Source organism: Sinocyclocheilus anshuiensis, unplaced genomic scaffold (genome assembly GCF_001515605.1).
Source record: "Sinocyclocheilus anshuiensis isolate Anshui unplaced genomic scaffold, SAMN03320099.WGS_v1.1 scaffold70, whole genome shotgun sequence".
NCBI lineage: Eukaryota > Metazoa > Chordata > Actinopteri > Cypriniformes > Cyprinidae > Sinocyclocheilus > Sinocyclocheilus anshuiensis.
This window is the reverse complement of record NW_015542377.1, coordinates 2,422,074-2,448,082: the sequence shown is the minus strand read 5'-3', so window position 1 is coordinate 2,448,082 and position 26,009 is coordinate 2,422,074. Positions and strand designations below refer to the sequence as shown.

The 26,009-nt window shown below is 36.9% G+C and overlaps 2 protein-coding genes across 3 annotated transcripts in view; one reads left to right on the top strand and one right to left on the bottom strand.

The window, feature by feature from the left end:
• Window positions 1-527: 527 nt before the first annotated feature.
• Window positions 528-7,757, bottom strand: LOC107692392 (ubiquitin carboxyl-terminal hydrolase CYLD-like). 2 transcript variants are annotated; one of them, XM_016491429.1, is made up of 15 exons: window positions 7,525-7,757; window positions 6,665-7,315; window positions 6,246-6,530; window positions 5,712-5,793; window positions 5,349-5,524; window positions 5,055-5,208; window positions 4,746-4,887; window positions 4,564-4,668; window positions 4,339-4,430; window positions 4,052-4,118; window positions 3,215-3,356; window positions 2,636-2,744; window positions 2,397-2,515; window positions 1,911-2,136; window positions 528-1,819 (listed from the first exon to the last, which is right to left on the bottom strand). In XM_016491429.1, the coding sequence occupies exons 2-15, from the start codon at window positions 7,100-7,102 to the stop codon at window positions 1,635-1,637; spliced, it is 2,322 nt and encodes a 773-aa protein (XP_016346915.1). In that variant the 5' UTR covers window positions 7,103-7,315; window positions 7,525-7,757; the 3' UTR covers window positions 528-1,634. The 2 variants fall into 2 exon arrangements, with proteins under 2 accessions (XP_016346915.1, XP_016346916.1); XM_016491430.1 differs by having other exon boundaries at window positions 3,215-3,353.
• Window positions 7,758-7,827: 70 nt separating this feature from the next.
• Window positions 7,828-26,009, top strand: part of zc3h3 (zinc finger CCCH-type containing 3) — a 73,580-nt gene continuing 55,398 nt past the window's right edge. Inside the window, exons 1-3 of the mRNA XM_016491427.1 lie at window positions 7,828-7,906; window positions 9,013-10,450; window positions 11,338-11,534. Coding sequence (XP_016346913.1) covers window positions 7,861-7,906; window positions 9,013-10,450; window positions 11,338-11,534 — 1,681 coding nt within the window. The 5' untranslated portion in view covers window positions 7,828-7,860. The remainder of the gene's footprint in view (window positions 7,907-9,012; window positions 10,451-11,337; window positions 11,535-26,009) is intronic.

Here is a 26,009-nt window from a genome sequence, read left to right as displayed (position 1 = left end):
AATTCAATGTTACTTGCTGTTTCTATGTAATACTTTATGAAATATATGAGCAATTTCCGAGTGAAAATTGTTTCTCTACCAATTTTCCAATAAAATGTTCTTTTTTCGCATTCACAACCAATTTTGTTTCCATAACAAGATGCATTTTGGAGTGGACAAATGTGGGATGCACAATATACGTCAACAGTTATTGGTCTGTATTAAAGATTTTTTTTAAATTTTCTTTATAAAGCATCATATCGAACAATTTTGGATTTTTAATTGCGCCATTTATATCCACTATTTAGATTATATTTGCTGACATCTCACTTCAAGTAATACTTTATAAGCAATAATTTAATAACACTGCTAAATGTAACCTTTAGCAAATAAAAATTTCCATACTGTGCATAACATTGTGAGGCCTAAATTCACTTTTTATTGAATGTGATTTAAAGCAGCAGAAAGGATCAATTCAGGAAGTCATTTATCTCTATATGGGAAGAAAATAAATATTATAACTTAGTGTAAATGTTTACATTGAAGCCTGTTGCTTAAGGCACCTAAAGTGCCTATATCCAAGTGTATTATTACCACAGCACAGATGATTCCAAATCACTTTTACTTATCCAGTCTTAATTTAAGACTTCAGTGGAAGTGTTGTTGTGAGTCCTTTCCACCTCTTGCAGTCTAAACAACTACTGTTCCATCAGTTACAGGTTACGATGATGTAACGAAAAACACAAGCAAAGTCTCATCCAGGTTTATTCCTGTTTGGTAAGGGAAGGAATGTAATGAGCTGAGATCTAAGTCTCTCACACAAGCACACACCGGGGGAGAGCGAAAGAGGACATAGAGGATGTAATTCCTGTCAAGACATATTTATTTTTTGGTTGATCTTTTTCATTGGAATTAAATCAAATACACTAAAACAAACAAATTCAAGAGAAAGCATAATCAAAATACTTTGACAGATAATTGATGACGCAGTGATTACATACAGTATTGCTCACAATAACATTCAGTAGCCAGAGATCTTCATACAGAATTATTAAATGGACCTCAAGAACCAATACAATTAAGTTATGCAAGTCATCAACTTCATAGATCTTCACAGTTATAGAAACAAAATCTTTATCTTGTCAGTTTTAAATGTAAACAAAAATGTCTTGACCCCCTTTTCTATTAACATGAATTAGGCAGCAAGCTACACAGGTCTGCTCACAGTTCAGCAATACGCATTTGAATAGAAAATATAAAAACTCTTTCCATTTAAGTAAGATTAGAAAATGATAATATTATTATTTCTTATATACATAAAAGGCACTTTGACAATTTGAGTTGTTTTATTCAAGTCTAAATCACTAAATCAAGGATATCAGCTGCACCATCTTCATCCAGCATGTTTAAAAGAGCATGTACCACCCACCCAGGCAATGCAATATGGGAATGCCATACAGAAAGTAAATAATTCCAACAGAAAGTGTAAATATTTGACCGATAAATGCTCAAATATGGAGCAGAAGCATATAGTTTCATGATTTCCCTTGAAAAGAACATATCATTATTAGAATCCATTACTAAACAGACCCTAGTCATAGATAATCAGATTGCACATTCTCAGTTATTGACATGAACCGTATTTCTTGATTTAATCATCGATATAGAGACATGGTCTTGCTCTGATAAAGGTACATGTAACCGTCGCAGAAGAGTCGCTTCGCCACACCTTCCATCTCTCGAGGCACTTGATTTGCCAGCTGAGCCAGAGGCATATGTAGGTACTGGCCAACCTCAGGACATGCCCGCACTTCTGGGATATTATAGCCATCAATTTCACCTACAAACAGGTAAGTGTATGACCTACATGTGCAAACCCACCAAAAGTATTGAACTCGAATCAAGCACACATTCCACACACATTTACTTACCAACGCGGTCAGCCATACTATCAAAGAAGATCCAGTCAGTATCCTGAGGTCCGTATTTGACGAAAGAGACATAGTGGCTGGTCTCTATACACAGCACAGCAAACAGCTCGAGTTTCTCCCGTGGAGGAGTGCGGCGATCAGACCCTGAACTCTGTGAGTAAGAGAAGCCCTGAGGAAGAAGCAGGCTGCCGGGTTTGTGGCATCGACGCTGCTGGTGAGAGTGCACCTACACAAACAAATCAGTTCCAAGGTTGTTTAACATATTATGTTGCATTAAAATGTAGGAAATATATAAAGTTAATAATTTATTATATATACAGCACATGGTTTACTTTACTGTACATAATCCCTTTTAATAATTAGTCTAATAATTTAATAATAATCAAGCCTATGAAAATACCCCTAAGAAAAGACTGCATTTATGGATTATACATTTATATTTAAAGAATATTCCGATAAATGCAAAATGCATGTTTAACACCCTACCTGAGCGGAACATTTCACACAGAAATATTTGAATCCTGTATCACTAATCACTGTGTCTCTGAAGCACTCAGCACACTCCTCATTTGCTAGCTGCCCACACAACACACACTGCTGAGGACCTGATGAGCAAGTAAATATATAACACACACCTCAGATGATTTAATAGAACACACAGAAAGAGGGAAGCACATTACTAGGAAACCCCCAAGACATTAATAGTTGTATAGATGTTTAGTTACCATCCGCGAGAAGACCTGTGATGTCCAGTTCTGTAGAGGGAATTATTTTTGGAAACATTTTGAAACTCTTCCCTGAGCGAGGCATAGTAAGAATCAGACAGGCAGGCACCTGGAGACATAAAGAAAAAAAATACTCTGAGCAACAGCTAGATCATACAATGACTTATACATCTAGATTGTGGATCCATTTCAATAAGATATTAGGAAAAACACATACAGGATATACAGTATATTCCATAGGTCTTCGCCCCTGCTCCTGGGGTTGGTTCAGCTCCAACCCTAATCACACACCTGACACAGCTGAACACACCTGAACCAGCTAATCAAGGTCTTCAGGATCACTTGAAAAGTCACAGGCCAGGTGTGTTGAAGCAGGTTGGAAATAAACTTTGCAGGACAGTGGGTCCCCAGAAGCAGGGTTGAAGACCTATGGTATATTCATTTGGGTCACACCAGAAATATTTAAGTAGAGAGAAACAGTATAATCTGCAGGTCAATCATGGAATGTCCAAACAAAATAATACAAATAAAGAACTGAAAGCAGAATCTCAAACACACAAACAAAAGGAAGAATGATACCTCTGCTAGTTTGAGACTGTTGCTGTAAAACGAATGTTCCAGTAGCTGTTGAACCGTCGGCAGGACTAAATGGTGGTTATAATCCATAAAGATTTGGTAGTAGTAACAGCTTTGCACTTTTTGTCTACTTCCTGATTGGCTGCTAAAGGCAGATAAAGGGAAGATAAAGTGATAAACATACTGTATATTAATGCATAAACTCCAAAAAAAAAAAAAAATGAATGAACTAGAAGGCATTATATTAAAATGCCAAGACATAATACAACAAAAAATACAACAGAATAAGTTTCATGATGTTCAGTTTGGGTACAGGTTCTTGAATGTCAATCTTCCGCCTTGGCAAAGAGATCATCATGCTAGAATATTTGGACAGTGTTTCCATCGTGTAGTTAATATACGTGTGTGTTAAAGGGATGGTTCACCCAAGTTGAGTTTGAGTATCTTTCTTCTGTTGAGCACAAAAGAAGATATTTTGAAGAATGCTGGTAACCAAACAGTTGCCAGAAGCCACTGAAAAAAATACTATGAAAGTAAATGGCTACAGTCAACTATTTGGTTAGCAACATTCTTCAAAATATCTTCTTTTGTGTTCAACAGAAGTAAGAAATTCATACAGGTTTGAAATGACATGAGGGTGAGTAAATGATGACAGAATTTTAATTTTTGGGTGAACTATCCCTTTAAATGGTATAATAGTTTTATAATCCATTTTTTGGTACTTCCTCAAATTACTAAGAATAAACAATGAAATCATGAAGGAACTAGAATAGCTAAATTCCTTATGACTCATGTCCCTACTGACAAAAAAATAAATAAATCAATGAAAAAGTTCTCTACCAGAGTTTGAGTGGCGGATCTAGAGAGAGAATCTCTTGCATGATGAGAGTGAGGAACTCCTCAGGATCTGCACACATCAAGAAAAACACTATGCTTAGTGTAATTCTATAAAACAGCTAAGATATCTTTTATAGATACTGAGATATAAATAATTTGTGGAAACAGCTGTGTAATATTTTGGATCTGCATTTTGATGACTTGAAGAGTTGGACATTTTCCTTCAATATTCTGTTTGAAACTTGACATTGTTAGCAGAATATGGCTATGACATCAAGAAGATAGCGTACCCTTCTCATCTGTGGTGTAAGTGGGGCAGTGTTCCCGTTTCTGTAATTGTTTCCGAAGATTCATCACACTGCGCTCTGATACAAAACCTTGTCTGTAAATGAGAGAAAATTAGGTTATTCAAGCTCTCCCATATGCATATATGTACAATAAGGGTGACTGAAATTTCTGGTTATAATGACTTAAGATTATATCAATACAAAGTCAAATGAAGGCTACAAGCTCACTTGCGGAGAGGGTTGACAATGTTCTTTAGCAGAATGCTTTGAATGGTTTCATGTTCGGTAGACTTAAAAAGCAGAGAATCCAGAACTGATGAACAGGAAAACACACTGGATAAAAAAATAAAAAGTATGTAAGCTGTAAAAATAAAATCTCCATGTATGCTGTGTCTAAGATGAGCTCTAACCTGAACAGGGCAGAGTCCATATAACAGGAGTTGCAGTGACCCTGAATGCCTTTCTTCTTACCAATCAATCGCTTTGACACATCTTCTGTTCTAATAGGTGGTACATTCTCCTGTTCCTCATATACAATTGCCCCATTATGATCTGTTACAGTGAAGAAGAATGTTTCACTACAGCAGGTGGCAACATAATATTTGTGGAAGTAATCTACCAGTGCAGTCCATGATCAAATTTCACTGCTGAACACCTGACACACCCACTTTAGGTACAGTACATTGTAATTTCACAAAAACTGTATCACCAGGTCTTACCAGAATGTCCATTAAACTGCTGCTTCTTTGCACCAGAAAAACGATCATCAGGCCGACAAGATGATAGTTTCACAAATAAACCACAATGAGGAGGACAGGTAAAGTACCGTTTTCCTTTATATGTCCCATCATTCACACCGGCACTGCTGTCCTCCTAAGAAAAAAATACATATATTACAGTATTTAAAATTAGTTTAACAAATGGTGAAACTGGCTTAAAGTTTTTATGTCATTTCAGAACTACAGGAATTTTTGAAAGATGACAACAGTTGAACTGGTATATAGAGAACATACCAGTTCCAGTCCAGCAATCTTCTCAAGGTAATCAGGTAAAGAGCCAATCCAGCGGACAATTCCATAAGCTAGCTTTTTTCCCAGGATCTGCACTAGGGAGCCAACAGTAATTTCGTCAGAATCAGTAACACCCCCCTTCTCGGAGCCCTGAGAAGTGTCCATTTTATCAGTTTCATCTGCTCACAAGAAAAACAAAACAAAACAAAAAGTATGCTATGAAACAACGTACATCAAACTAACTCCACTATACTGAAAGGATAGCATATATTGTTTGCATGAGTGTCCATGCCCAAATGCTTATACCCAAGTTGTGCTACTTTATACGTTTTTCATATCTCACATAAACCTGCACTAACACATTACCTTTATTTAATGGCTCCTCTTTAATTACAAAATCCAATGGGACCAACATCTCTCCCCCTTGCTTCCCCTCTTCATCCCTATCCTGAGAAAAGGAACATTTTAGGATATTATCATTACTATAACTTTGTACAATAGCTCATCTTTGTGTAATAGGTGAACTCATTATTGCACAATCATCTGTCCATACTGTTTTAGTTTTTTTTCCTGTACGTACATCTTTACTTATTTAATATGTAATACTCATATCTGTCATTTTCTTTTAATATAATTTAACTGACCTTATTTTTTTGCAGCTGTGACAATTTCCCTTGTGGGCTTAATAAAGTATATGTAATTTAAGTCTAAGTCTTATAAGAGATATAACTTTATTGTGGGGCTAGTATTTATATGAACATTTTTTGGACCTGTTTCTAATATCCTTTCAATCCCTTTTGCTTTTATCTTTAGATAATATCTTTATGTCTTTAGACAAAAGCAAAACTAACCTGTATGCCGTTTTTATTTTATTCACTCTAAAGTGAAGTCAGTACTCACAGTAGATATGAGAACCATTTTACCATCTGGGCTGTCCTTTATATCCATAATCATGCCATGGTGATCATTTATGTCACCAAGAAAGGTAACTCTGTCTCCAACTTTGAGAGGTTCAGTAGATGTCATGGACATGGAAGACTGAGTTGGTAGCGGCGGTGCTGATGGTTTATGATCCACTGCTTTGATTCTTGTAAAAGGGGCAAAAATGCCTGAGTTTTTAGGACATTTGAAGTATGTTTTGTGGAGGTAGGAACCATCATTTTGGCCTTTTCCTTTATCTTCCCCCTGAGAACAGAAGAGAATAGAAGACTTATTATACGACCATATTACCCTTAGTGGGTTGTTCGTATTACTCTACCTCTATTCTCTCTTCAACAATACTACAGACACAATCTCACTCACGCAAACAGGTTACTCACCTGCAGTTCCACCCCAAAGAAGCCTCCTCGTATAGGATCAGACATATGAGATAAAGGTGAAAGACCGCCAATGTATCGAATCACACCTTTGAGCCATTGCCCTTTATATTCCACGTAAACCCGACTACCTTCAGACAGATTTGAAGCCTCCTTTAAAGCCTCAGGATCTTTCAGTGCCAACAGTCGCATCTCATTGGATTCAAGAGCCAGCAGTAATTCTGCTGATCTGGGCTTCAATTGCTGCAGAAGAACTTCATTAAGGTATACATCGAATGTTGTGCCCATACAAACTACAGGTAAAATCTTTGTGTCATTTCTCTTTTGCCTTAAATCAAATCGCTGTCTATCTATGAAGCATATTTCACCAGCTTTTATGTAGCTATTTGGTGAAGGTGGATTTGCAGTTATGATGAAGCATATCTTGTCAGCTGAAGCCATTTCTTGAAAATGTCACTTGGAAAACTGAAGTACGTCAGGCTTTCAGGTTGACACCAGTGTGTCTAGTGTGAGCATGGGCCTATAGCATTGGAGTCACTTGCTCACTTCCTCTAAATAAAGCATATTCCTCTTCTTCGTCATTTAAATACGTTCAAAGCGTAAATTATTTAAAACATCTGCGCTGGTAGATAGAAGGAGCTGCGTAGACACCATCTATAAAAAAAAACAACAACAACAGTTAAAGTTAGTGCTAGTAACTTTTGTTTGTTAGTAGTTTATTGATATATTGACCTGGTAGACTCTATGGCTATTAAAACGATTTTTTAAAATAAGTTAACTACCACTCAGAAGCGATTTCATAAACTTAGTGATTCCCAATTAAATTGCGCAAACATTAGATCTCATTTATGCTAATTACTTACCAATGTCAGTAGAACTTTCGATTTCTGTATCCCAAAACGAAACTCGTTAGAATGCAAAACTGTCAGTCTTCTTCCAAACACTTTAAAGGTTATTAGTATAACCACAGTTACAGTGATGTGATTATCAGAAGTTTATAATGCTGCTCTAAATGAAACTACTCTCCAGACACAGTTACAGTCGGTCTGTAAAGTTTCGAACAACCAGGCGTAGTTCCGCTCAAAACCAAAATTATAGGACCAGCTGTTGAGAGCTGTGTTGTGATTGGATGGTGCCTTTACACGTAATAACAGGCGTCCGTCGTCGCGGTTTTATGACATCTGTGTTTTGGTGTGAAGATGGCTGAACGTGAAGCGCTAAAGAGAGAAATAGAGGAATTGCAAAGTAAGTGTGACTGTTTTATTTATATGGCGATCTTCTAGCTAAGCCTTTCCCAAAACCCTCTGTTTGGTATTAGTCAGGTTTACCTTGTGAATGAAGTATTCAATATCACCGTGGCTGACCTAACCGTTATTCACTTAAGCTAAGATATTCACTCATTTTGAGATGTTTATATGTTTGTAATTTCTGACCTATCGCATATATCAGATCGTTTGTCTTCATTTTTTCCTCGTTGTTGGTACTAGTTCATTGCTGGCAGAGGTGTAAAGTATTGGAGTAAATGTAATTAGTTACTGTACTTAAGTATCTTTTTGGGTACTTTGTAGTTGTACTGAGTATCAAAGATATTAGCAACTTTTACTCTTTACTTCACTACATATTTGAATGAGTATCTGTACTCTTTACTCCACTACATTTGAAATGAGTGTTACAGTTACACATTACATTTAGCATGGACCTAGTTTTTTCTGCAGCAGTTTATTTCTGCTACAAAAGACGTGATACTGTTTATTACAGGTCACTGAAAGTACTGCATCTTGTGCGTTTTGCCCTTACTCACCCAAAAATCAGATACTCTAAGACTTTTACTCAAGTTGTTTTGGAATTGGTGACTTGTAACGTGTAGTGGAGTAATTTTCACTGTAAGGTATCTGTACTTTTACTCAAGTATGGTTTTTAGGTACTCTTTACACCTCTGATTGCTGGTTGTTTTAGAGTAGGTTCAGAGATGAACAAGTCTCTGGGCGAAAGTGACAACCAAAGGGACAGAAATGCGCCACATTTTTACGTGTATATATTATTTTAAAGTGTTTGTTTATGATTGCAGATACCTTGCATTTGATTGTATAGTTTTTACTATATTCTATTTATTCAGATTAATAATTAATTATTTCAGTAACAATACTTAACTTATTTGAATTATATATTTCACTTATTTAAAATTCTAAATATTTTAAATTGAACTACTATATATATATATATATATATGTACGTATACATTCTGTTACAGCCCTTGCATTTACTGAAGTCCATTTTACTAATTTTTAAATAATCAGCTCAGTTCAGTTAAGTCTCAACTTAACCTTACACGCTTATTCTTTACTTTGCAGACCTCATTAATGACTTTAAAAGTACTCATGGTGATGTTCCCTCAAGTTCCACCCAGTGGGGTCGTGCCAGACATGGTACGAGGAGGGGCCGGGGCCAGAGTCGGGGTCATGCCTCACACTCATATTCATCACCGCCACAACCGTATGAGCCTCATTCTTCTGGCAGCTGGAGGAAAACATACTCGCTTAACAACAAGACCAACAGGACAGTTGGGAGGCATGTGTTTCACCCAGCTGTGGACCACCTGAACCAGCCTCACCACCATTTCACTACATCTGGATCCACTGCTACTGTGAATAGTGCTGGAACTGTTGGAATCAACAGTGTTTTATTTAAAAAGTTACCTGCTGAACAAACCACAGAAAAATCTACAATGTCTTCACTCGATGTCCAAAGTGAGACCTCAAAGGAGAGGAAAAGTGAAGTAAGTGGAAAAAGGACTATGCTTTTATCTTCAACAGGAAAAAACGATCATGGCTGCTCATCTACCCATGCACTAACTGACTCTGCTTCAACATCAGACCCTGAAATGAAGATAAAACCCACTTTGAAATCATCATCAGTTGTGAACAATCCCTCTATACCTTCACCTGTGAAAGCTCTAGTTCAAGTCAAACCACACCTTTCCACTGCTGCCTTATCCAATAGGACTGTCGTAATGCTAACAGCCAATAGAGATTGTACTATGGCTTCTTCTGCCTCTAACCTTCAGCCTCAGGCTTCCTTGAGTCCCACAAAGCTCCAGCTTAAGCTAGACTCAACTCAGACACGTGTAGCCTCGCCATGTCATAAGGGATCTCAGTTTACTTGGGTGAAAAACCAAGAGATGGTAAACATAAAAAGCACACTTAAGCCAGTGACCTCTGGATGCTGTCCTGGGGCAGCCACTGTCAAACGAGTTTCCAGCTGCAATAAGAGGGTGTCTCGCAAGCCTAATCTTTCCCTTGGAGCTCCTAAGACCTCAAAGTACACCTGGGTGTCTTCCTCTTGTTCCTTGTCAACAGCTGGGAAAGCAAACACTTCAATAAAAATGCCACGCAAGCCCCTTTCACCCAAATCTCTTAAAGTCCCTGTAAGAACATCTCAAGGTGGAGCGGAGGGACCAAAGAAAGAAAAGAGATGTGCCACAACTTTAACAACGTTATCAAAAAAGTCTAAAGCTACAGGTGCCTCCACATCCCATGCTGGCCATGCCAGCCGCTATCGCTGGAAGGCGGCTGGACAAAACACAACAGCAAATGCATCTAGCCAAACTTCTAGGACTACCCATAAGGGCACAGTCTATCGATGGACAGCTAACAAGAATGGTCAAAAAGGGGAAAAGGGATCTGCTCTGTCCTCAAACCCCACCCACATGAACTCTACTACCACCCCACTGTCAGCTGGTGCTTTTAAGCTCAGAAGCCGAACCAAGATCATTAGAAGATCTGCTAGCAAGTGAGAGTTCTGTTTAGTTAAGATTGTGATGTGTATATACATCACAAATGTATATATACTATTATGGCAGGGGATGTGAGAAATCAGAATTAATTTTAGGCATGCACTGATATTAAAATTTTGGCTGGCCCGATCATGCTATGGGCAAAATCTGATAAATTGTTAATATGAAAATGTTATACTGTTTTGTATAAAATAATTGAAAATAAAACACTAAAAAACTCAAATCAGTTAGACATCACAACATTGTATTTAACAATGTTATTTATCATTGCTATTATTATTAATTTATTTACTTAATAAACTTTAAATACTAAATATATATATATATATATGCACTTATTTCTGTTTTCTGTTTATATATAACCCTAATTTGTAGACGGATATCTTTGTCCACATGCAGGAGTAGTTATCTGTCCTGTTAAAAAGGACAGTTAATGAATAACAGTACTTCCGTGACACGTTGAAATGTGTGATTTATTAGTGGAATTATTAAACACAAGAAAATTTCAAACGTTTGTATTGATGACAAATATCACATAATGTGACAATATTGACATTCTAAATTCTAAAATTGACAAAACACAATAATAATAAAAAAAAAAATCAAAGACATGGAAATGTCCTGGAATGTCTTTCACCACATACTGTAGAAACCCTGTGTATTATATGGCCTCTTTTAAGTGTAGAATGATTGCTAGTTGCAAATGTCAGCTGGTGGCAATATTGTTCTTAAACTGTCCTTTAGATGGCAGCACATAGTTCTTTAAATTTCCTTTGCACTTCATTTTAACAAAATAAGCAAACTTTTACTTTTTATTGACTTCTGTAACATACTACAAATCCTAATTTTTTTTAATGTATGTTTTATGTATGTCTATACGCAGTCCCTCCTTAGAGAGAATATACAGCCCCATTGTGCAGACTTTAAGGAGCAGGTATTCTTTGCGGAGACGGACACATGCTCAGGTGAAGACTCCAACCAATGCCAGGCAAGCACTGCCCAAAGTGCTGGTTTCATTTGGCAGACACAAGCTCCGCCATCTCTCTCTCACCTCCACCTCGCCCGGGACCTCCAGATCAGGTCAGTTTCTATGACTGCACATTCACAAAATGCTTTGCAACTCTACCTCTGCCTTTTTAAATGAACTGATTGTTTTTACCCCCTCTGTGACTAATTGGTTTAATTAGTAATTAACACAAAACAGTCTCTGGAAAATTAATTATCGCTGCTTTGTTTGTGTTCCTCGGAGAGAGGTTGAGATGAGCTTTATGTTCCCATGGAAACACAAAGCTGCAGCAGAGATGAACCGTACACTGGGTATTGTCATGAAAATAAAATCTTAATATAGATGAGACAATGGAAATCTTTCTGTCAGTCATAGAGACATTCCTGTACCGTCTAGATCAGTGGTATACTGAGTGCCCTTATGTCACAGCCCAACCCTGGAATTTTAGAATTTATTTATTTTTTCTTCAAATTGATATGTCTTACATGCTTTATTTCTGATATGTACTTTTAAATAGTTTAATATACCATTTATATGGCCCACATTTTTGTCTATTGTCTGAAAGTGTGCACACTACAATAATTTGTTTACCCTTTTATTATTCTTACTTCTCACACAGTTTAACGCTGGAATACACTACACAAGTTTTGCCCAGATTTTTGCCTTGTTTTGCAGTCTGGATGTGTCCAGTCCGCAGATTCTGGGCAGTCAGAGTTGACAGAAAATTGCATAGTGTATAATGGGCACAAACGGTTTTATTTATTTATTTATTTTAGTTTCAGATTATGATTCTATGCAATTGGAGGAATATCAAACATGTTTTTTTTTTTTAGTTTTAAAAGACAAGTAGATTTCATTTGTCATGCATCTTCTATCAAAAATGTGCACATTTCTGTGTGAGTTGAGTGTTGTGTTCAAAACAATGCAAAAGTCTAGTATTCTGTGATCGTGTGTGTATGATCCCCATTTTTTCCTCCGCAACCATTTACAAAATTATGATGCCTAATGTTTTAAAATCTGTTTCTCTAGTGTATTCCAACCTTTAGATTGAACATTGGATAAACTTAGTCTTTACAATGGTACATATTATATAAAGGTCCTACATCATGTCATTTGCACAACACAACTTTCAAAACGGTTTTTGTCTACTGAAAGTTTTTTTTGGAATGGCATTTTATTCGTTGAACAATCCGTATGTTGTATAACAACAGTACAACCCATTATATATATATATAATGATATTGCTGCAAAATTCACAGCTGATTCAGGTAGCTTTTCATTTGCCTTTTAGTAGATGATACTGTTTAACACATTTTACCTTATTTATTTCCTGTAAAGGTATTTCCTTTGTCCGACATTTCCTAATTATGGAATTAAAGGGATCATATGATGTTGCTAAAAAGAACATTATTTTGTGTATTTGGTGTAATGAAATGTGTTTATGCGGTTTAAGGTTCAAAAAACACATTATTTTTTACATACTGTACATTATTGTTTCTCCTCTATGCCCCACCTTTCTGAAACTGAAACGTTGATTTTTACAAAGCTCATCGGTCTGAAAAGCGAGGTGTGCTCTGATTGGCCACTTATCCAGTGCCTTGTGATTGGCCGAATACCTCAAGCGTGTGATGGAAATGTTACGCACCTTACCATATTGTGATGCCTTTTCCCGGCACGACGAAACAAAAACATTAAAAGCCATTATAAACGAGGCATTTGTTGCATCCAGTGGGGACATAATTACGGATTATAATGACTTATACTGTCTTTTTACACGTTGCATTGCATCGCGCCACGTCAAAATAAAACCATGTCTGCATTTGTGATCGGAGAAAGTTGTAACACTCCAAAGAGAAAGGAAAAATTGAAATCGCATCATATGACCCCTTTAAGTCTATTGGCTATGACCGTACACCTCCACTAGAGGGCAGCATGTTCCCAGCAGCCTGATTGGTTTAAGAGGGAGTAGGTTTGGGTGTGATGGCTAGTTAATTAATTGCCCAATCGGCCGTGATGGTGTACATGTGCCGATAGCGGGTAATTTGCAGCAGTGGCATGCCGAATACAGCTACACTATCAAACCCTGCCAGCGCTCTCGCTCAGTAGATAAAAAGGAGCTAATGCGTAATTATCCCTTTGCAAATTGGATTGTTTTAACGAACTGGAGAATATAAGCCCAACCTGATGGAAAGCAATCACTGTTTTTATAGCCAGCTCCACCCCCTCCACCCCATCCACAATCTCACTGTAATCGCTTGCGGTCTGTTTCTGTGCCCATTAGAGTAGCAGTATTACCATAAAACTGTCTTCCTTTTGCATACCTGTAAATTGCCCATGTCTCCAATATTATTCCTAGCAAGGAAGTTTTGTCTTGTTCCAGCCAGGTAATGCTTCTATGGGTTGGATGTGAAGAGAGAGGGGGCGAGCGGGAAAGACAGGGCAGGTGATGGAGGGGTTAGCCAGAGGGACTCAGTGACTAAGAGTGGCTAATAAAGAGCAAATTGAATTACTAATGAGGAGAAAGAGGGCAGCCACATTAAAAACACTACTAACTGCCTCTCCTCACTGCCATGGCCACCGCCGCGTGACATCTCTTAATTCCTTCTCTGATGAGTGCCCAGCACATGTGTCTCTCTCTCTCTCTGTGTGTGTGTGTTTAGCGAGGCTGGTTGGTTATCTGTTGGGGGATTTAAAGGGGCATAAACCTAAGTGAGCAGTTAGGAGCGTAATGAATTGCGGGCCGGGGAGAAGCGCCTCGATAATCCCATAAAATAGATAAATGACAGAACACAAGAGTGAGGAGATGAGAGGGAGAGAGAAAAGGAGAAGAGAGGAAATGAAGTGTCTCAACAGAATTTTGGCTTAGGACTCTTTGTCTAGGACTCATAGACAAATAAAGGCAACTTAGTGTGGTCTGATTAGTCCTCACTTTGTACAGAACAGCTTCATATATTTTTGGATGCATTTACACCCTTACAAGGTCTTCCCATGGTTTGCTGTGGCTGCATGCTGTACTATGTACTTGTTTTTTTCCAGCTTTTCACAATCATGAGCAGTAGTTTCTTAATTTTCTGTTATTTTTTTTTAAATTTATTTATTTTTTCATAGTAGTAATAAGTAAAAAGGACATGAAAGAAAAAAAATAAATACAGGATACAGCCTGATGAGTTCATCAGTAATATCATGCAACATTCAGATTATATCATTGGTCAACACATTTGAACAACCCAAACGTGATTGTGCATAGGTTGTGTAAGTGATAGATTCACTGACAAACATTGCCGTTTAAAAGTTAGGGGCTGATTATTATGTATGAATTAATTAATTTTATAAAAAAAAAATTAAAAAAAATTATTAAATAAATAAAATGGATACTTCTATTCAGCAAGTGTGTGTTAAATTGATCAAAAGCGAAATAAATAAATACACTTATATAAGGAAAATTATATACATAACTGACTGTGGCTTCAGATCTCCCCCTCATGTGTGTTTGTGCAGGCAGCCTTTCTCTCATGTGTTTTACTTGAGGGAGACTTGCTGTGGCTTTATTTGGTATGATTTATATACACCTCCACCCCCCTCTCATTCCACACACACAAATACACACTGTTAGGTCAAAGTTATAACATCTCCTCTGCAAACGATTGGTATCTTAATGTGTGAATCAGAGGGCAGCATTTATCTTTTTCAGCTCCACGCGCATGCACATGCGGACCTGCTCAGGCATTGATATGGAAGGTTTACGATTAAGCTGGAGTCGGGTATGTCACTCTTCTCGTAAATGCATACTCGCATAGTCATGTTACCGCAATTCCACAAACACGCCCATATATACACCTTATCCCTGACTACCTCCCTAGGGGTCCTATTACTGTACAATATTTGCACCTTTTTATTTGCCCATAAATCACTTGTCTAGTCTTTCACAGCTCTGATCTCGCTGTCATTTTCCACTCAATCTGATGGTGCCGTCCCTCAGCAGCTCACGTAAAGTTTACACACATGCAGATGGTGGCCACACACGCAAGTGTCAACAGCAGCTAAATATAGGCTTGCAACATTAATCTTTTAGATTTGACCTTTTTTGTTGTGTAAGTTTTGTGTTTTTATGTAAAAGAGCTTTTATGATCTGTGGTCATTTACGTCATTAACTCGCATTATATCCTCCAAATGTTTTAAATTGAGGAGCTGTGCAGAGGTATTTTAATCTATTCATAGCTGCAGCCTAATTCACTGGGTACCTACATAGTGTTCATTGCTCCCTATACAACAAGTAAGGTTGTCTATAGAAGTTCAGATCATTCAACAAATTTTGTTCAGTGGTATCAGTTAAGTTTAGCATGTATTATGTTCGTTGTGAAGTGCAGTGTAAGGAAGGTTTTGTTTTATGAAGGGTGTGTGTATGTTCATCCTGTATCATCTATTTTCCCCCCGATTTTTATCTTCATGCATTACGTTCTGTCACTTTATATTGCCAGAAAGTATCATTTCCATAGGTTAACTCAATGCCTCACATACACTCGGTCAACGTAATTAAACATACACATATCCTGGCAACTGGGAATTAAATTGGGATTTTGGAATTGGGGGAACCTACCTCAACATCTGGCAAGTTATGACATGACCCAATAACCAAAAAAAAAAAAGGCGTACATGTATCAAACACAGGCTTTTGAATGGTACATTTTATTTGTATATGTGTTTGAAAGGAATTCACCAAAGGCTGCATTTATTTTATTAAAAATAGAGCAAAAAATAATATTGTTAAATATTATAACAGTTTAAAATAATTGTTTTCTATTTGAATATATTTTAAAATATAATTTATTTCTGTGATAGCAAAAGCTGGCTTTTCAGCAGCTGTTACTCCAGTTATGTCACGTCACATGATCCTTCAGAAATCATTTCAGAATTTTTATTTTTTGATGGAAAAAAAACAGTTTAAAAGAACAGCATTTATTTGAAATATAAATCATTGTAAATGTCTTACTGTCACTTTAGTTTAATTTAATGCATCCTTGCTGAATAAAAGTATTAATTTGCTTAATTTCAATTTTGAAAAGTATTAATTTCTTTAAAAAAAAAAAAAAAAACCTTACTGACCCCAAATATGGTGTGTGTGTGTGTGTATGCATACGGTGCATACAAAGCTGGATGGTTTGAGTGTACAGGAAATGCAATGGACTGCCAAACAAACTACCAATAATTTTTCAAGCATTAGTTCTGGAATACCATTTTGTATTATCCCGACCCAATTAAACCCCCCTACTGGCAACCATACACACATTGTAAATTTTAGAGGTGACAGCCAGTGCGTCAGTCTCCTCCTGCCCTTAAACATTCGTTCCTTATGTGGTTTGTTTGTTTATTTTAGTTTGTTTTTTGCATCACTCACTAGTTCACACTTCCTTCAGTTTCTGCCACTTTTTTTCACACCACTGCTGCTCCCTCATCTGCCGGCTCTCATTCCCGGCTCGCCTCCCACCTCCCGTTCTTACATATGCCTCTGCCATATTGAGTAAGCATCCCAGCTCAAGTCCAGTAATATATACCCTGTTTATGACAAATGTGTGTCGGCTGGCCTTGGTTTACTTGATCCACATGCCCTCATGATCCTATGTTAGCGTTGCGGTGCAAAATGGGAACCCTCCCGTGAAACTTTGTGGTGTAGTATTGTTAGTTATGGATATGCGGTTGTATTGCATTTGCATAAATACAACAGTTTTTGTTTTTTTTGACCAAGCTTGTGTGTAAAGAGAGAAATCCAATAGGGAAACCAAGAACAAATTAAAGCAAATATAACATGAATGGCGGATGAATCTGAACGTAAAAGAAATAGAAGTTATTTACAAGGGCCAGCATAGTGTCTTAACTTCTCTCAACTGTCACCCGAGATATATTTGCTCTAAATACCACAATGCCACAGTGGTTTCATCAACTGCGTCAGTCACGCTTGTACTTGCACACTGTCGACCCTCAGTCTGTGGGACGAACATTCTGCTCATTCCACATCACTTTCTCAGGCCCTGCATGTCAAACAGATGGGCCAACTTGCACTTTAATGGGGTAATATCTCCCCTCCACCAGCGCCCACTGGATAAACATCCAACTACTCAAATTTGTGCTCTGTACGGGTCCCGGCACGCACACACCAACCTGTTCATAATGTGTCCAGCAGGGAGCTTTGGGAGGACCACCCACCACCTGTTAACAGCTATTGTGTGTGTGTGTGTGTGTGGATGTTCAGTATCTCAACATGTCTGTCCTCAGCTGTCTGTTGTCAGTTTCTCTCTGTCTGGTTGGTGTTGGTACAACTGCCAATAACTTTCACCATGTTCTCTCCAGCTCCATTTATTTTACTTTACCTAAAAGGTGTCATCCACAGTTCAAGATTTTACAAGCTTTTGCGAGAACTAATGTAGAAAAATATAATTGTAAAGCCCATTGACTTATAAATTGCATTTAGTGTGATGTGAAAAAAGTGCTGTACTGGCTCTAAGGACACATCGGTTGTATTTACACAAGCTTAATTTATTTATTTTCTCTCCAGCTCCATTTATTTTACTTTACCTAAAAGGTGTCATCCACAGTTCAAGATTTTACAAGCTTTTGCGAGAACTAATGTAGAAAAATATAATTGTAAAGCCCATTGACTTATAAATTGCATTTAGTGTGATGTGAAAAAAGTGCAGTACTGGCTCTAAGGACACATCGGTTGTATTTACACAACAAGCTTAATTTATTTATTTTTTATGGTGCCCGGGAGGTGACATGTTCGGTTCACGTAGTTTTGTCATGGCCACTTGTGGGAACGTGATAATATGTCGTGGCCACGAGATATTAATTTGAGGGAACGTCATATTAACTCGTGGGAACGTGATATGTAGTGGCCACGAGATCATTTTGTCGAGGTAACGACATCCTTATGTCGTGGCCTCGAGATGCTATGTTGAGGGAACGACATCCATTTCTCGTGGCCACGACTTCTTATGTTGAGGGAACGACATATTTTTTTCGTGGCCACAAGTTTAATGCGTAAACAAACCTGTGTGACCATAGCAACCTGGGATTATCAGAGATGTATTCATTAATATTTTATTTTGAATTAAGAAATTATTATATTATTATAGAAATTATTACATTATCAAATTATTATATTAACCATAAGCCTTGGCTATGGTTTGACTGTATTACGTGCGATAGTCAGCATTCAAATGAAGTTTATCATGAATAAATGTTACATAAAGTGCATAATATAAAATAGGCCTACAAGAAAACACTTTTATTCATCCTACAGTCTTGTAAGTCCTTTAACTGATCGTCTTTTTCCCATAATATTTGTATATTATTAGTAGTAGTAGTAGTAGTAGTAGTAGTAGTAGTAGTAGTAGTAGTAGTAGTAGTAGTAGTAGTAGTAGTAGTAGTAGTAGTAGTAGTAGTAGTAGTAGTAGTAGTAGTAGTAGTAGTAGTAGTAGTAGTAGTAGTAGTAGTAGTAGTAGTAGTAGTAGTAGTAGTAGTAGTATTAGCCTATTATTATTGGTTATATTGTTATATTCGTTTATATTCATTTTCCCCTTCATTTCGATCTCTTTACTTAACGTTCTGAATACTTTTGTAAATAATAGCCTACTGTAAATGATCGTCATGCCAATAAATCTTTGATTATGCTGACTGGAATTTTAGCTGGAATGCAGTTTAAATTTAACTTATTTTTCTTTTTTTTTCGGCTAATTAATAGACCATAATTATAAATACTATAGTGTTTCGTTGAGGAATTAATCATTCACGTAGTTTCATTTGTAAATGAAAACACAACACTCATTTATCATCACACATGGGCATAAATACAATTATAAAGTCAAAACTTTATTGGCATAATTGTCAGGCGTTTATTTGCAAAATATATGGTAGGCTAGCAAATGCTAGCATAATTATACAAAACGTTAACTAGGTAAAGCGATACACAAATTGAAAGGGGAAATAAGCATATATAACAATAAATATTAAAATATATCCCTAATAAGTTAATGTAATAATAATAATAATAATATACAAGTATTAAATTAAATGTTTAATGTTAATAAAAATGTTTTATCCATTTTTGATAATCCCGGGTTGCTATGGTCCTGCAGGTTTGTTTACGCATTAAACTCGTGGCCACAAGAAAAATATGTCGTTCCCTCAGCATAAGAAGTTGTGGCCACATAAGGATGTCGTTACCTCGACAAAATAATCTCGTGGCCACGACATATCACATTCCCACGAGGTAATATGACATTCCCATGAATTAATATCTTGTGGCCACAACATATTATCAAGTTCCCACGATGTATTATGTCGTAGCCACGACAAAACTAAGTGAACCGACCATTTCACCTCCCGGGCACCGTAATTTTTTGACAACATTTTTTATTTATTTTTTTGTTCTGGCTGTTTATATGTATACTTAAAGGGATAGTTCACCCAAAAAACTAAAATTTGCTGGTAATTTACTCACCCTCAGGACATCTAAGATGTAGGTGATTTTTTTTCTTCAGCAGAACAGTAAAGAAGATTTTTAGGTGAAACTGTTATCCTTGGCGATTCACACAATGCATGTCTATGGCTGCCAGTTTTTGAGTGTCAATAGGCAATAACGTCAGCCGCGCATTCTAGCTCTCTTCTCTGACGACCCCTTCTCTCTCACACACGTCTCATTCGCTCCGGTTAAATAGTGCTTGTATTGCGCATTATTTTAGTCATTCCCGCAGGTTAATCCGCGCTCAGTCTCAAACAGCTTGTGAGCCACAAATACCAAAATGAGTGGCTAACTGCGCTAAAACATTCAAATACATACAAAATTATGTCAAAATGCCCGTTTTGGCGAGTATCCAGTTAAACACAGTCAGTTTTGGAACGTTAAATAGTTGAGAAAGAGAACGCATGTTGTGTAACAGTATATTGGGTCCGTGGATAAACTCTTAAAGGGAACGCAGTCCAATATTTATGCTGCTGTCTGTCATGTTAATCAAAGAACAAAAGACAAAGAAGCTCTTGACTGAATACGTTTTATAACTTTAATCGTAAGCATTAATCTGTATTTAATTTTTACAATGAAGACTACAAAAATTAAAGTAATCAAATGTAAAATAACACTGGATGTGTTATTTTACATTTGATTACTTTAATTTCTTAACTGAATAAAAACTTACTTAACCTGAAAAACGTAGTTTCATAGCTCTCTTCAATCTATTGCATTTATTTGTGCTGTTGTTTGCAATTTTTTTTATTTTGATTTTTGTTTGTATATGCTGTCAATTATAGTTATTAGAAATAAAATCGGAATCGGCAAAAATCGGTATCGGCAGATCACTCTAACAAAAAAATCGGAAATCGGAATCGGCCAAGAAAATTACAATCGGTGCATCTCTAATTATTACCTTTAATCCACAGCCTGGGCAAACGGTTCAGCGTGCTCACGACTGTCTGGAGCGCGATCTTCCTGTCACATAATGACGTGCGCGGGTACATACTACCACTTGAGCTGATGCCGCTGTTTGTTTACAACAGAGGGAGAGCGGAGACTAACATTAGCATCAAGCTACATAACAATTTCTGAGATTAATATACATTTTTAGTGTGTATACAAGAAATATTTCTTGAACACTGAATCAGCATATTAGATGGATTTCTGAATGATCGTGTGGCTGCTTCATCACATGAATAAATTACAAAAGTTATACAGCAATTATCTTTAAATTGTAATAATATTTCATGTGTGCATGTGTGCTGATTAGCATCTCATAGATCCAGTATTACTATATTTAGGCATGCACAGATCAAAAAAAAAGTTACAGTTACAGTGGATATTAATAAATAATTCTAAATATTATTAAAATATTTTAAAAAAGTAATAACAAATATTAATATTATATATAAACAAATATGACATGCCATGCCATTTTGGCAATTGACATCATAGAGCACAGAAAAATCTTTTAGCATGGCAGCTTCTGTATATAAATAGATGTTTACAAATAATTTGGTCAGAATGTTGTAGCATACCATGGTAACACCCAGTATACAACTACAGGACAACTGATCAACCTCAAACTCTTTAATGAAAAGACCCCTGTGCTCGACATGGATTCCCAGTGTGTAATTAGTGTACAGCCACTGACAGAGAGACATTATCCATTGCTCTTGTGCGTTGCTTCTCTCGCCCGGGCCTCTGGCTGCACTCTTGTCAAACTGTCAGCTGGCCATAATTAAAGCTTCTCACTACTCGGCCTTGCGTGACACACCCAGGCAGCAACGTAACTATCAGCCACCTGCCAGGAACACCCATCCCCTGCGCTTATGTGTAAACTGCATGAGAGCACCTGCAGATTAAGTGGATGAAGATGAGGCCACTTAGTTTCACTTAGTCACATGGAAATGTAAAAGTACAAGCAGAAATAGAAAATGTGTTTATTGTCAAACTGTTTTGCAAGCATTTTCACATTGGAGCTAGTTTTGAGTTTGTGCGGTGAAGGGTTGATGTGTGAGATCATTTGTTGAGTGTTTGTGCCAGCAGTTGAAGGGTAAGTGATGAAAAGTGTAATCCAAACGCCAGTGAAACGGGACGCTGCACTTACACTCTCTCCTTCCCCGTTTTGGGGGTAAATGTTTTCTTGATATCCTGAGGGGTCTCCGGTAACTCAAAGAACAGAATAAATCAGAAACCTTAAACAGGACACACCTGCTAATTATTTAAGAACATACACGTCATTTACCACCTCCAACATATGCATTGTGTGGGTATACAGTGGGTACGGAAAGTATTCAGACCCCCTTAAATTTTTCACTCTTTGTTTTATTGCAGCCATTTGCTAAAATCATTTAAGTTAATTTTTTTTCCTCATTAATGTACACACAGCACCCCATATTGACAGAAAAACACAGAATCGTTGACATTTTTGCAGATTTATTAAAAAAGAAAAACTGAAATATCACATGGTCCTAAGTATTCAGACCCTTTGCTCAGTATTTAGTAGAAGCACCCTTTTGATCTAATACAGCAAATGGCTGCAATATAACAAAGAGTGAAAAATTTAAGGGGGTCTGAATACTTTCCGTGCCCACTGTATGTCCAGGTTCTTGGGACTTAAAAACATGCTTGTCTTTACGATTTATTGGTGTTGTTGTGTCAGTCCAATTATAGCTTTACTTCACTAATTAATGTTGACATGTGTGATCGTCATCATCTAGTTTCTGTAGTAATAAATAATTACTGTACATCTATTACAGTGACCAGTGATCACAAAAAATAAATACATATTATTATTATTATTATTGTTATTATTATTATTGATATAAATTTAATATTGTTATATGTAATTGTTAATTCTTATATACCATTATATACAATAAGTATTTTTAATATATAATAACAACAACAATAGAAAGCATGTATTTATTTAATAATATTATAATAATATTATAATAATAATATAATATTGAGTTGAATAATAATAATAATAATAATTATTATTATTATTATAATAATGTTGTTTTAGTATTTGCTTATTTTTTTCAAACTTTTAGCCCTAATATTTTAGAGCACACTGCTCCCCTCGTGTAACTGTTATTCAAGTGTACTTTTTGGACACTGAACACTGTTGCTTTTGCGTCAGTCTTATGTAGCACAACATAAAGTTCACTTAGTTGTTTCAAGACCATGGCTAGGTTCCTACAAATGGCACGTTATAATATTACCGCTTGCCCAAGCCCTTTAAGTTTCCCTTTTCCAGTAATCTGATCTTAGCAGCCCCTCCCACACACCCTTCATCTGTCCACACGGCGTGAAGTGTTACCATAATGATCACAGTAAATTGGCATTGCGTGGGAAGCAGACACCCATAATGAGTCTTTTTGGCCCTCTTTTAGAGTGGTTTGGAGTGGGACGGGTTCATAGGGTTAAAGGTTTCCAACTGGGAGGGGGCAGAAAGAGGGCCTAGAGATTTTACTTTAAACCAGTAAGACACTCCTTTCTCTGGAGGAAAGCTGGTGAAGTCACAGAGGTCGTGGTTACGGGGAGTTGCACTTCCCGAAAAAGATTTGGGGGGGGGGGGGCTCTCTACTCAACATGCTAAACTAACTCTTTTTTTTATGGTTTTAAAGATAGCCCATGATGTTTTGTTTAGGTATATTGTCACTCTGTGTTGAAATTTACAAGAAAAATTGGTCACTTGGCAAATTTTTACAGTACTGACTATGTCAGTGTTATTGTAAAACTAGCTTCTGTACAATTTAAACATGTAACTAAAAGGTGGAATAATCTGCACAACGTTCGCTCAGATTTTGTCCCCCGATTTACAGTCAGGGTTGACCTATTTTTTTTTAGAAAAATTGCATAGTGTATATTGGGCATAGACTATGATTCCATCCAGTCAGAAGATAAAAAAAATGGTTTGATATTTTGAACTGATTTTAGAATACATTGTTTTTATTTGTCATGATGCCCAGTATTTATATGTAACCATTTACAAAGTTGGCAAGTGTATGATGCTTAGTGTTTTAAAATCTGTTCGGATTAGGTAGTGTATTCCTCACCTCTTATTTCATAGTCAAGATTATTAAGAACGACTAATATCTACATTTTTTTCTAATTTCTGCAATTTATAATAAAATCACTAGTTCATAGGATATGAGAGAATATGCCGAAAACTGTTGAAAGACTTAGGTAAGTTGTTAGTTGTAAGAATTAGGTAGACTGATTAATATCCATTTTTATTTTTGGCTGTTATGTGAGCCCACATATGTTGATATCAGTTTTAGTAACCATATCCGAGAAGAGTTTTAACACATTGCAGTCAATTACAGGTCTTGCAGGCATAGTATAGTCATTTACACCACCTTCACTGGTACAGTCTCACTCGGTTTGAAAGTGTCATTTTCTGTGCCTCTAGTGAGCAAATGGATTTGCAGAATTGTTTTTTTTTTTTTTATTATTATTTTTTTCAAACCGCTCTCTTGTGCAGCATTGTGCAAAAGTTTTTTTTGCAATAAAGATGATGTGTAGGTGAGAATGTTTTTCCATTTTCTTACACATTGTTTATATAAAGTTAATATATTTATTCATCAAGGATGCATTACATCTAGCAAAAGTGACCGTAAAGTATTTGTATTTCAAATAAATGCTGTTCTTTTGAACTTTCTATTCATCAAAGATTCCTGAAAAAAATTGTTACCATTTGTGGGACAATGTACCATATCAATATTATGCAGCACAAGTGAAGGTTCATGTGTCACTGAAGATTGGAGCAATTCCTGCTGAAAATTCAGCTTTCATCACAGGAATAAATTACATTTTAAAGTAGATATAAAAAAAAGTTATTTAAAAAAATATTTTAAAAAATGTAATAATATTTCACAATATTACAGTTTTTGAGTTTTTTTTTAAATAATAATATAGATGCAAAAGATACTTTTTTCAAAAACGTTTAAAAAGTGTTGCCGACCCCAAAATTTGCTGACTGGTAGTGTGCATATAGGTTTGTGTTCCCATATGCAAAATATTGTACCAGTACATGTGAAGAGGATAATTGACTTGTTTACAATAAACAAACTAGAGCCTGTGGCCCTAAGCATATTATAGAATAGCATCATTTCACTGCACGTATGAATTGTGGCTTGTGGAAAAGAAAAAGGAAAATCTAAACAATCAATAGGAGGATGTCAATAAAACAACCACAGTTCAGTTCAAATGGAGCTTGTGTTACTCTCATCGCCATCCATATGGGCTTGAATCAACATCTGTGACCATACACTAATGGTATATTTCTGTCCCTTCCTCGCCCTCTGTCTTTCCTTGTCTATGATGGAGTGATTAAATTCTCCTAATTAACTGGCTGGCTGTAGCTGTACGCTGGCCAGAGAGACCATCCAGGGGCTAGAGTACACACATACCTCCCAAACCCACAGTCCGCTCCACCTGGGCCACAGCCCATGACGGAGGGGTGAACTGGGAAACCTGACCCTAATCACGCTCAACTTTCCATTTCTGTCGAAGTGGCTCAGACATTGGAGCTCATGCTCTATTCTGGGCCTGAGAAGTAAGCCAGCAAACCATGCAGGCATCCCTTCATTCGCCTTTCCCTTTCCCTATTTTTTAAATCTCTCACCCGGCCCATTTTCTGTCTGCTTTTTTGTTCACAATGGGCTTTTTTAGCACAGCCCAAAGTTTCACTCCGTCATATCCCTTTTCTATGCCTTCCCTCTCTCTCATTTGGACTCGATCTTTATTTTGCTCTCAAGGGAGCAGTTAAGTACCTTCAGGCCTCTCAGAGACTCCTGGCCACGATTGGCATGCAAGTTCCCCAGCTCAACACCCCCTATCCAAGTAAGCTCCATAAACCCTGCGTGCACACACACAGGCTGCCCCAACAAGCTATTTTAGTCATCCTCACAGGTGGCTGTCCAAATTTAAAACCACAGGCAGACCGTGTGTGTTATCCTGGGAAATGTGTGAGAGCTTGTTTAACACACAAAGCTCACAGACTGATGGACAGATGAGATCTGGGAAGTGA

Coding starts and splice junctions, on each gene's coding strand:
- LOC107692392 (XM_016491429.1), bottom strand. CDS start 7,102: ATGGCTTCAGCTGACAAGATATGCTTCATCATAACTGCAAATCCACCT. Junction 2,745..3,214: donor ACAGTCTCAAACTAGCAGAG/GTATCATTCTTC, acceptor TTATGTCTCCAG/GTGCCTGCCTGTCTGATTCT. Junction 1,820..1,910: donor TAGTATGGCTGACCGCGTTG/GTAAGTAAATGT, acceptor ACCTGTTTGTAG/GTGAAATTGATGGCTATAAT.